This window comes from Mustela nivalis (assembly GCF_964662115.1).
Source record: "Mustela nivalis genome assembly, chromosome: 19".
Taxonomy (NCBI): domain Eukaryota; kingdom Metazoa; phylum Chordata; class Mammalia; order Carnivora; family Mustelidae; genus Mustela; species Mustela nivalis.
Window position 1 is genome coordinate 6,854,153 of NC_139038.1, and position 12,703 is coordinate 6,866,855.

The 12,703-nt window shown below is 41.9% G+C and overlaps 2 protein-coding genes and 2 long non-coding RNA genes across 6 annotated transcripts in view; 2 read left to right on the top strand and 2 right to left on the bottom strand.

Moving 5' to 3' along the window:
* The window catches only part of LOC309854061 (cytochrome P450 3A12), a 45,874-nt gene extending 45,115 nt beyond the window's left edge, over positions 1-759 (top strand). For all 3 annotated transcript variants that reach the window (XM_082712755.1, XM_082712756.1, XM_082712757.1), the window contains one exon: positions 357-759. In XM_082712755.1, coding sequence (XP_082568881.1) covers positions 357-452 — 96 coding nt within the window. In that variant the 3' untranslated portion in view covers positions 453-759. The remainder of the gene's footprint in view (positions 1-356) is intronic.
* LOC309854063 (cytochrome P450 3A12-like) overlaps positions 1-12,703 on the top strand; it is a 106,883-nt gene that overhangs the window by 45,112 nt on the left and 49,068 nt on the right. The window lies entirely within an intron of this gene.
* LOC309854084 overlaps positions 1-12,703 on the bottom strand; it is a 59,711-nt gene that overhangs the window by 1,150 nt on the left and 45,858 nt on the right. The window lies entirely within an intron of this gene.
* Positions 626-12,703, bottom strand: part of LOC309854088 — a 55,016-nt gene continuing 42,938 nt past the window's right edge. The window contains exon 2 of the long non-coding RNA XR_014306090.1: positions 626-1,556. This is a non-coding gene — a long non-coding RNA (uncharacterized lncRNA). The remainder of the gene's footprint in view (positions 1,557-12,703) is intronic.

A 12,703-nucleotide genomic window follows, 5' to 3' on the forward strand; every position in this document is an offset into this window, starting at 1 on the left:
CAGACACTTTTCAAAATTGTTTGCCATAATGGCTAAGAATCTGTTTTAATTTTAAAAGACTCATCCTCTTTCCTTAAAATTAAAATAAAAGAAGAACACCAGCCAACATGAATCTGTCTCCAGCCTGGTACAGAGTAACAATAGATCATCTGTTGAATGAGTGATGGATGAATGCTTTCATGCTCCAGTCTTGACAGCTTACAGAGAACATTTAAAGAATCAGAGATAGATGAATCTAATAATAGTATTTATATGTTTGTAATGCATCATTGTCCTTCATGTATCTTGCCTTCTTTGCTTCTGTTGTTGGCAGGGTTTCATTTGTTGGTTCTCATATGCTTGTTTAACTGTTGCAGATCCCCATGAAATTAAATGTTCAAGGGTTAATTCAACCAGAAAAACCCATTGTTCTCAAGGTTGAGCCAAGAGATGGCAGTGTGAGTGGAGCCTGACTTTCCCTATGGACCTCCCCTTTGTTCTTCAAGAAGCTGTATCCCAGATCACCAGAGACCTCAATTTCCTTTGTGAGTAAAACCCAGAAATGAAGATGGCCTGCATCTACAGCCTGTGACAGATGACTAGGGCTTCCATAGCTTCATTTAGCCTTTTTGGTGTCTGTGTAGAGCATTCTGTATTGTGGAGAGGGAAGGAGGTGACCAGTAAGTGCCAGAGATATAGACTCAGCCTGTCTGGTTCACACAGACTACTCCCAGTTAGTACCATCTGTTCTGATCAAGAATAAAACTTTCTCAATAATTTTATCAGCCTACTTTAATGAAAATAAGACTTATTGTCACACTATGGTAGTAATATTTCTATCACATGTCTTATTTTGAACATGCTACATTAAATATCACACTGAGCAAGTCAATCAACATCACTTTCAAAACTCTGAACTGATAGATTTGTGCACATTAAAGGGGGATCCATAGAACGATGAGTGAGAGCCAGTGACTGAATGTTTTGATCATTATAGTCGCTGGGTGGGTGGAGCTCATTCATAACTCCAATGTGGTATATTAAGATAAGTGAGAGTAAATCCATTGTGACTTTGCCCATTGGTCAGAAAGTCTATTCGTAATTGAATTCTACAGGTTTTGGAGCACATGTTTTTTCTAACTCTTGATTGAGGCACTTAGTATTATATGATTAGTTTTCATCTCATCTGCTATGATGTTCTGGTAGGCAGAGGACATGCTTTCTCTTTGTGTTCTAGCCTCAGCTCACAACTGTCCTGACAGAATGAACGTTGAATCAGATGTGGTTGATTGGCCGGTTGACTTGGCAGGAAGGCTAAAAGCATTTGTCCATTTCAGTTTGTATGAGTTGCTGCATAGAATTCTTCCTATTTCTCCCCTCCCCTCCAGCCCCTTCTATGTCCTTTCCTGGCCTCTTCCTTTGCCTTTCCTTTATGGATAATTTAGTCCTAATGCCATTGGTGGGGCAAATCCAGGTGGGCAGCCCCACACTGGGGGTCAAAGGCAAAGAATAGAGTCACAGTGACTCCAAGTTAGTGAGTGAGTGGGGTGGGGAGGGTGTACACTTGGAAAAGGAAGCTGGCATGGGTGTGGGAGCCCAAGCTAGATGAGAGGGGTGCCCACACAAAGGGTTGGTCTGAAGGAGACCTTGGAGCCCAAGTACAGTATGGAGAACCCAAGTAGCATGGTGGGGGTGATACATGAGTGTTAAGGGATAGAGTGAGGGTTAGTTACATAATGGGGGATTGATCAAATAAGTAAATATATTACCACTAAATGGTGTCAGGACTTTCTCACTGTTGGAGAAGGGAGACAGTGATTTGGAAAGGGAGAAAGCCAAATGAAGCCAAATGAAGTGTATTCAGAGACGGGAAGTGAGTGTGTCAATGTAATGTTGTGCTTTCCTATGGATAGATGATAGATTGGTAGAGAAATAGAAATGTGTGTGTGTGTCTGTGTGTGTGCCAGAACACATATCCCCTACCTCTCTCCATGGACAGTTATTAGAAACAGTCATGTGGTAAGGGCAAAGAGCTTACCTACTGCCCAGATCACGGCTCACAAATGTCATTTTCCACTGAAGGGAACTAGGGCTTTTCAGAGAAATGGCTGATTCCAGACTGGGAGAGAACATGATGAGTCAGGAGCATCTTGTGCTCCACAATGATGGGGACATGTCCATAGGACACAGAGCAAACATGCAGGGTCTCATCCACCCCTCAGGCATGATTTGGGAATCATGATAACTAATGATAGGAAGAGATTATAGCCCATTGAATAAAACTGGACTCTTGAGTACACACAGGTAGACAGAAATGTAGGAACAGATTACAATCGATGAGGACACGCCCAGTTTCAAAGTACTACAGCTCAGACACCCATGAGTTCCTGAAGAAAGAGCGGCCCACAGAGCAGAGTCCCGGCAGACCAGTGAGCATCTTCAGGAACAGGAGGAAGGGTTGGAGCATCACTGGAGATGTTGCTGTGAGAGGAACCCAGCATCCCCTCTTGGATATACTTGCCAAGGAGGCAAACCTGAAAAGAAATCCCCCAAATTGTGAGACAGACCTGAATAAAGGAATATCTACCCCTAATTTGTAACTAGTGTGTAATCTTCTACAATGTAATGGCCCTGAAAGCAATAAAAAAGCAATACAAAAGAAAGCACAAGCCAGGATTGGAGTCACTAGCCCCCAACCCCACCTCACAACAAACAACTGTGGATTAACCTATCCCAGGAAGGGGACCTTTCAAGAGTCTGTCTGAAATTTCCTGATGTGTACTAGTGAGTCATCTGCAGGATAGAAACCCTGCAAGTCCATCCCCCAGAATGAAGGTGTCCTGTCCTGAAGCAATGCTTCCTTTTCCCTTTGTTCTCTTCCTGCCCCACTCTCCTCCCTAGAAAGCCCGGCATTTGTACACATCCTGGGAGCATCTGTTGAGTTGGCAGGTGGGATGGTGTCGGTGCATGAATTGCTTAACAAAGCCGATTAGATGTTCAACTTGTTTGCTGGATTTTTTTTCCCCACAAAAACCAGAGGCAAAGTAAGGAAATGTTCCAGACTGAACAAAAGAGACTAAAGAGGGGTGATATGTAACTTCAGTGTGTGAGCAGTGTCCTTCTGCTATGAAGGGCATTATGGGGCTGTTAAGGAAATTGAAAGATTTGACTGTTATTTGCAAAATTGTCAGCTTCCAATTCCTGACTTTCATAGATTACAGGGGATTATGAAATACCATGTCAGCAATTACTCTGAGATGTATCAGGAACATAGTTCTTGGAAGAGACTCTTCTGGAAGGCTATGATTGTTGTCAGGAGGAGAGGGTCACCAAAACAGCTTGAGACTACACATTTCTCTCCATTCTTTGTTGTTGTCTGACTTGTATCATTTAATACACACAGTGATTGAGAGATGGGGAACCCTGAGTCTGGAGCTCCTGGGGTTTGAATCCCAGCTCAGTCCAGGGCTGAGTCTAGACCAATCAGTGGCCTTGGGTAAATGAAGAAAAGGTACCCCCTTTGCATAGCTGGGCCCACAAGGTTTGGGCCACATTTCAGCACCTGTGTGCCCCTTAGCTGAATGCCACTATATACAAGTTAGCCTGGGCTTTGTCATTATCTCAGGTCAGGTCCCTAAAAGTAGAGCCTGAGGTGGGGGTTCTAGAACAAATGGTCTACTAAGGCAGTACTCTCAGGAGAAAGGATTGAGGGGAGCTGGGTAGGGCAGGGCATGGAGAGCTCTGAAGTCAAAATTATATTACAGAGTTGATATCACTGTGAAGCAGTCACTGGTATTTTGTACCCCATCAGTGGGTCATAGACTGCCCTCCTGCCCCCAGAAGCCAAGAACTCCTTGGTGAAGTGGATTCAGTTTGGCCAAGGGCAATTCTCCAGAGAAAGGGGCAGTTTGAGCTCATAAAAGTGAATACTGCCAGCAACTGGGGATGAGTATGTTGCCCAGGGACTGGAGTCTGGTACCCTCCTCCTCTATAGACACTTTTACGGGTAACCTGGAGTTAATTAACACCTTCCTGACTTGGTACTTAGTACCTCAGATTGTGTAAAATAGGGGCAGAATACCAGTGCCTATCTGACATGATGATGAAACCAGATGATGTGTATGAGGTCTTTGGAACACATACCATGGAGCATTCAGTGAGCTCATAATCAATGTTGGCCTTTACTTTTGTAGCTGTATTAGCCTCAGTCCTCTAGAGACCACGTTCATTTGGACATTTGGGCTCCATCCCTGTCAAGTCAATGTACAGAAATCAGTGGCTTTCTTATACACTAACAATGAAAATACAGAAAGGGAAATTAGAGAATCGATTCCATTTACTATAGTACCAAGAAACATAAGATACCTGGGAATAAACCTTAGCAAGAGATAGGAATCTGTACTTGAGGAACTACAGAACACTCATGAAAGAAATTGAAGAAGACACAAAAAGATGGAAGACCATTCTATGCTTTTGGGTCAGAAGAATAAACATTGTTAAAATGTCTCTACTGCCTAGAGCAATATATACTTTTAATGGCATTCCAATCAAAATTCATTATGCCTCCATCAAAAAGGATGAATACCCAACTTTTGTAGCAACATGGACGGGACTGGAGAGATTACGCCGAGTGAAATCAGTCAAGCAGAGAGAGTCAATTATCTTATGGTTTCACTTATTTGTGGAGTATAACAAATAGCATGGAGGATATGGGGAGTTAGAGAGGAGAAGGGAGTTTGGGGGAAATTGGAAGGGGAGGTGAACCATGAGAGACTATGGACTCTGAAAAACAATCTGAGGGGTTTGAAGAAGCGGGGGGGGGGGTGGGAGGTTGGGGTACCAGGTGGTGGGTATTAGAGAGGGCACAGATTGTATGGAACACTGGGTGTGGTGCAAAAATAATGAATACTGTTATTCTGAAAATAACTTAAAAAATTATGAGACTATGAGAATGGCTAAAATCAACAAGTCAGGAAATGACAGATGCTGGCGAGGATGCGGAGAAAGGGGAACCCTCCTACACTGTTGGTGGGAATACAAGCTGGTGCAGCCACTCTGGAAAACAGCAGGGAGGTTCCTCACAATGTTGAAAATAGAACTGCCCTATGACCCAGCAATTGCACTATTGGGTATTTACCCTAAAGATACAAACGTAGTGATCCAAAGGGGCACGTGCACCCGAATGTTTATAGCAGCAATGTCCACAATAGCCAAACTATGGAAAGAACCTAGATGTCCATCAACAGATGAATGGATCAAGAAGATGTGGTATATATACACAATGGAATACTATGCAGCCATCAAAAGAAATGAAATCTTGCCATTTGCGACAACATGGATGGAACTAGAGCGTATCATGCTTAGCGAAATAAGTCAAGCAGAGAAAGACAACTATCATATGATCTCCCTGATATGAGGAAGTAGTGATGCAACATGGGGGCTTAAGTGGGTACGAGAAGAATCAATGAAACAAGATGGGATTGGGAGGGAGACAAACCATAAGTGACTCTTAACCTCACAAAACAAACTGAGGGTTGCTGGGGGAGGGGGTTTGGGAGAAGGGGGTGGGATTATGGACATTGGGGAGGGTATGTGCTTTGGTGAGTGCTGTGAAGTGTGTAAACCTGGTGATTCACAGACCTGTACCCCTGGGGATAAAAATATATGTTTATAAAAAATAAAAAATTAATAAAAAAATTATGAGACTATGGACTCTGAAAAACAATCTGAGGGTTTGAAGTGGTGGGGGGGGTGGGAGGTTGGGGTACCAGGTGGTGGGTGTTATAGAGGGCATGGATTGCATGGAGCACTGGGTGTGGTAAAAAAATAGTGAATACTGTTATGCTGAAAATAAATAAATTTAATTTAAAAAAAAATTAAAAACATTCCACCAGAAGACTCAGAGAGCTGGCAAGAACTCACTGTGGAAGTCAAAGGCTTTAATTTTACAGATTTCTCATTTAATCTTTCTAATAACCCTCTGAAGAAACTGAGGCACAGAGAGTTTAGTGACTTGCTTACAGTGAGAGAGTAGGAATGTTGGAGCCCTCTGACTTGTGGCCTCACTCACTATGCTGATCTGCTTCCAGACAATTTCATTAGTTCCATTGCTGGGCTGGAGCCAACTGACCCCCCCCCCCCCAAAGACAGAGATGGCTTTGTGGCTAATGCTGACCCCACAGCTGTCCTCTTAGAGCCTATGCAGTGCTGAGCACACAGTGTTCTTCACTTCACCAAAATATTGTGGGTGTTTGTGAGACACATCTTGGAAACAGCCCATGGACTCCACCAGTACCTCTATTGCTTGTCTCTTGGGAACTTCCCAACACCTGCTATCTGAGGTTTATCTGAAACTCAAAAATGTCTAGAGGTCAGCAGGAAGGTTCTTGCTCTGGTTTTTGTTTAGATCCACAAACATTTCCTAGTTACCACTCTGGATCAGGTCCAAATGTGCCCTGTAGGCAGGGCAAAGTCCAGACCTATGGCTAGGCTCATTAGATTCAATATGGTGGAAGGTCAACTGCGGTGGTTTGAGAGTACAGAGAAGGATCATTTGTCTCCAGAGAGGGTTGGGAGGGGCTGATACCTTGTCTGAGTCTTCTAAAAATTTATCTAAGAATAAATGTATACCCTATGACCCAGAAATTGCACTACTCGGTATTTACCCTAAAGATACAAACGTAGTGATCTGAAGAGGCACGTGCACCCAAATGTTTATAGCAGCAATGTCCACAATAGCCAAACTATGGAAAGAACCTAGATGTCCATCAACAGATGAATGGATCAAGAAGATGTGGTATATATGCACAATGGAATACTATGCAGCCATCAAAAGAAATGAAATCTTGCCATTTGTGACAACATGGATGGAACTAGAGCGTATCATGCTTAGTGAAATAAGTCAAGTGGAGAAAGACAACTATCATATGATCTCCCTGATATGAGGAAGTGGTGATGCAACATAGGGGCTTAAGTGGGTACGAGAAGAATCAATGAAACAAGATGGGATTGGGAGGGGACAAACCATAAGTGACTCTTAATCTCACAAAACAAACTGAGGGTTTCTGGGAGGAGGGGGGTTAGGAGAAGGGTGGTGGGGTTATGGACATTAGGGAGGGTATGTGCTTTGGTGAGTGCTGTGAAGTGTGTAAACCTGGCGATTCACAGACCTTTACCCCTGGGGATAAAAATATATGTTTATAAAAAATTAAAAATTAAAAAAAATAAATAATTAAAAAAAAGAATAAATGTATAGATGTGCATGCTTTAGAAAGTTGAACCAGTACTATAGTGGTTCTAACAAAGGTAGTGATACCTTTGCACCACCTGATCTCTTTCTTAGTTTTCTTCCTCATCTTGGCAGAGATCATCCCCTTGTAACTCTCAGAAGAATGACACAGATGAATAAATTTTTCTTAAGAATGTGTCTGTCTGAAAATATCTCTGCTCTATCCTCTTGCTTGATGGATGATTTGAGCATAGACTTCCAGGTGGTCTAGAACTTTCTCTGTGAAGTTGAAGACATAGAGACTTGTCTCTAGTATCATTGTTGAGAAGATTAGTACCCTTCTGGTTTCTGATTCCTTGTATGGGACCTACGTCTTGCTCCCCTCACTCTCTTTGCAAGCATTTGGGATCTTCTTTTTGTCCTTGGTGTTCTGAAAGTTGATTACAGTGTGCCTTCATGGATCCTCTGTCATCCATTATGCTAGGCAGAGGTGTCCAAGAAGCCTTTCAGCAATGAGGTAAATGTTCTGTATCTGCATTGTCCAACAATGTTGCCTCTGGCCACATGAAGCTACTGTGCCCTTGAAATGTGGCTGGTGTGGATGAGGAACTATATTTCTGATTTTATCTATTTTTAGTAAATCTAAGTCTAAATGTAACATGCCACATGTGTCTGGGGGCTGTGTATTGGACAACACAGTGGATTGGCCTTTCATTCTGGAGACTTGTTCCTCAATCTTGGGAAATTTTCTTGAATTATATCTTTCATTTTGTCCTTTTTTTGTTCAGAAACTCCTATGGTCAGATAATGAGACTCCTTGAATTATTCTCTAGTTTTCCTACCTTTCCTCTATCTTTTTTTTTTTGGAGTAAATTACTCACATAAAATTAACCTACTAAACATGTCTTTTTTTTTAAATTTATGTTGTATGTTTTTTTAAATTAAATTAATTAATTTATTTTCAGAAAAACAGTATTCATTATTTTTTCACCACACCCAGTGCTCCATGCAATCTGTGCCCTCTATACTACTCACCACCTGGTACCCCAACCTCCCACCCCCCTGCCACTTCAAACCCCTCAGATTGTTTTTCAGAGTCCACAGTCTCTCATGATTCACCTCCCCTTCCAATTTACCCCAACTCCCTTCTCCTCTCTAACACCCCTTGTCCTCCATGCTTTTTGTTATGCTCCACAAATAAGTGACACAATATGATAGTTGACTCTCTCTGCTTGACTTATTTCACTGAGCATAATCTCTTACAGTCCCGTCCATGTTGCTACAAAAGTTGGGTATTCGTCCTTTCTGATGGAGGCATAATACTCCATAGTGTATCTGGACCACATCTTCCTTATCCAGTCGTCCGTTGAAGGGCATCTTGGTTCTTTCCACAGTTTTGCCACCATGGCCATTGCTGCTATAAACATTGGGGTACAGATGGTCCTTCTTTTCACGACATCTGTATCTTTGGGGTAAATACCCAGGAGTGCAATTGCAGGATCATAGGGAAGTTCTATTTTTAATTTCTTGAGGAATGTCCACACTGTTCTCCAAAGAGGCTGCACCAACTTGCATTCCCACCAACATGTCTTTATTTAAAGTTTTGCTCTGTCATGCTTATTTTTCTGATTGACTTATTTTTATTTTTTATTTTTTGTTAAAATGTCTATACTGCCTAAAGCAATCTAACTTTTAATGCCATTCCAATCAAAATTCCACCAGTATTTTTCAAAGAGCTGGAGCAAATAATCCTAAAATTTGTATGGAATCAGAATAGACCCCCGAATCGCTAAGGAAATGTTGGAAAACAAAAATATAACTGGCGGCATCACGTTACCTGATTTCAAGCTTTATTACAAAGCTGTGATCACCAAGACAGCATGGTACTGACATAAAAACAGACACATGGACCAGTGGAGCAGAGTAGAAAGCCCAGATACGGACCCTCAACTCTATGGGCAAATAATCTTCGACAAAACAGGAAAAAATTTACAGTGGAAAAAAGACAGTCTCTTCAATAAATGGTGCTGGGAAAACTGGACAGCTACATGTAGAAGAATGAAACTGAACCATTCTCTTACACTATACACAAAGATAAAGTCAAAATGGATAAAAGACCTCAACATGAGACAGGGATCCATCCGAATCCTAGAGGAGAACATAGGCAGTAACCTCTTCAATACCAGCCACAGCAACTTCTTTCAGGATATGTCTCCAAAGGCAAAGGAAACAAAAGCGAAGATCAACTTTGGGGACTTCATCAAGATCAAAAGATTCTGCACAGCAAAGGAAACAGTCAAGAAAACAGAGAGGCAACCCACAGAATGGGAGAAGATATTTGCAAATGACAGTACAGACAAAAGGTTGATATCCAGGATCTATAAAGAACTCCTCAAACTCAACACACAGAACAGACAATCATGTCAAAAAATGGGCAGAAGATACGAACAGACACTTTTCTAATGAAGACATACAAATGGCTATCAGACACATGAAAAAATGTTCATCATCACTGGCCATCAGGGAGATTCAAATTAAAACCACACTGATTGGGGCACCTGGGTGGCTCAATGGGTTAAAGCCGCTGCCTTGGGCTCAGGCCATGATCCCAAGGTCCTGGGATTGAGCCCTGCATCGGGCTCTCTGCTCAGCAGGGAGCCTGCTTCTCTTCCTCTCTCTCTGCCTGCCTCTCTGCTTACTTGTGATCTCTGTCTGTCAAATAAATAAATAAAATCTTTAAAAAAACCTACTTTGATTCACTTATTTATTTATTCTTTTTAGTTCCAGATAAATAGGTCAGTTATTTGTCAGTTGCATATAATACCCATTACTGATTACATCAAGTACCTTCCTTAATACTTACCACCCAGTGACCCCATCCCTGACCCACCTCCCCTCCAGCAACCCTCAGTTGGTTTCCTATGGTTAAGAGTCTCTAAGCGTTTGTCTCCTCTCCTAATTTTGTCTTATTTTATTTTTCCCTCCCTTTCCCTACAATACTCTGTTTTGTTTCTTAAAGTCCACATATGAATGAAACTGTATGATAATCCCTTCTCTGATGGACTTATTTTGCTTAGCATAACACCCTCTAGTTCCATGCAAGCTCAGATGTCCATCAATAGATGAATGGATAAAGAAGAAGTGGTATAGATACACAACCACACTCCAAAAGGATGGAATCTTACCATTTCCCTCCTTGATTTCTTTGCATTAATATTTATTTTTTATTTTTTTATTTTTATTATTTTTTTATTTTTTTATTTTTTAATATAATTTTTTATTTTTTATAAACATATATTTTTATCCCCAGGGGTACAGGTCTGTGAATCACCAGGTTTACACACTTCACAGCACTCACCAAAACACATACCCTCCCCAATGTCCATAATACCACCCACTTCTCCCAAACCCCCTCCCCTCAGCAACCCTCAGTTTGTTTTGTGAGATTAAGAGTCACTTATGGGAGGGAGACAAACCATAAGTGACTCTTTATTTTTTTTTTAAGATTTTATTTATTTATTTGATAGAGAGAGATCACAAGTAGGCAGAGAGGCAGGCAGAGAGAGAGGAGGAAGCAGGCTCCCTGCTGAGCAGCGAGCCCGATGCGGGACTCGATCCCAGGACCCTGAGATCATGACCTGAGCCGAAGGCAGCGGCTTAACCCACTGAGCCACCCAGGCACCCAATATTTATTTTTTAAAACAATGTGTTCAAATCAAGTGTGTTATTTGTATAATTACTGATAATTTGGCAATTTTACCCTTAAATGGAAAATGTCACTCTCTTCTCTGGTCCTAGTCCTGCCTGGGAGTCCAACGGAATTTTCTCAAACACTGTGTTGGTAAAGAGAGAATGAGTTGTCCTTACCCCTACTGTTTGGTGCTTTTGTAGTTTAAGTTTGCTTGACCCACAAGGCCTTATGCTTATGGATCTGTTTAGAGAAAAAGTCTGTCCTTAAAAGGAGGACAAATGGGTTCTCATCCTAGAGTTTCTTTAGATCCTATAGAGGTGGGGAAAAGTGAGGTGTGGTTGGCTTGCTCTTTGTCCTGTGTTTACACAGCTAGACAGACATTGCAGGCTCCAATTAGAATCAGGGAAATGAAGTTTCTAAACATTTATGTCCTCAGTGGATCCTCATCCTCACATGGAAAAAAAAAGCCATTTACATATAATCGATAAGGAAAAAGGTCAATAGTCCACATCCAGTGAACTCTCACCTTTTTGTTATGTTTCATTTAAAACTTGAACTCATGTCTTCTCCTCCTTCTAAAAGAAATGGCATTGCATCATTAGGGGTTACTCTATAACTCGTGTCCTGTCTCAGCCACCAGTTGAACTGTTTCTGAGTTCGGATTCAGTGAATCTTTCTAAGGGGCCTGTGTGGGTCAGGTATCTGGCTGGGCAAAGTCAACAGATAAACCAAATACCATTATGTTACGGCAGGTTTTGATTTATAACTTGATAGTTGTGTGGTTATTTGTTTAGTGTCTCTCATCTCTTTAGAGTGTCAAGTTCATAAGGCAAGGATTTTGACTTTTTAATATTTAGTGCTTGGTCCATGGACTGAATGCAGCAGGTATAAAACCCAAGCAATCCTGAATGACCGTGGGAGAGGAGCACACCTCCTCCAATGGCAGGAATGTCCACGGACCTGTCACTTACCTCACCACTGCCACACCAACCACAAGGCCCAGCCAACAACACTTAGATACCATCTGGTTATCCAGAAACGGCAAGATCAAGTTTGGCCTTACTGAAAAGAATGGGAGCTTGATTGCTTAGGAACAGACACATAATCTTGCTTTCATTTTTGTATACTTGAGATTGTGACCTGTGAAATTTGAATGTAATGCACAAATCATTCCAGAACAACACTGGTTCCTCTACTATGAGCAGTTCTCTTGGCTAGTAGAAATCAGGCCCAGCTTCTGAGAAGAGGCGCCATATGGGCTCACGATACAAAGGGATGGGACTATTAGACAGCCAGGACTCATTGCATCACTGACATTCTGACAACCTGTCCATCTACACTGATATCTGAGCCTACGTCTTCCCTGAATGGTAGTTGAGATTCAATTTTGACCAATATCTAGGAAGACCGAGAAAGCAGATGAATCTTCCACTGTTGAGGAGGATGCATAGTTCCTTTTCTTTGGCTGTACATAGCTATCTATTATATTCTTCTATTTTCATCCGGAATCATGTCTGAGTCTTAGTTATATTTCTACCCCACACATTAGAGCAGAGAATGGAAAGTACATGATGAGTATAGTGCAGGACAGAGTAGATGAGAGCCATGGGGTGTTTGGGGTGTTCTTCTGACACATGGTGTCTTCCTTTACACCTTCTGTACAACTCTGAGGATGCAAGTTTCCTCATGTCAGGCGTTCCCTTCTTGGGAAAGGTGGGGTGCAAAGATCAAGCCTCTGCTATCCCCTTGCAGACAAGGCCATTTGCACTGGGTTGGTGCTGGTTGCATATCAGCTCCCAGGAAAA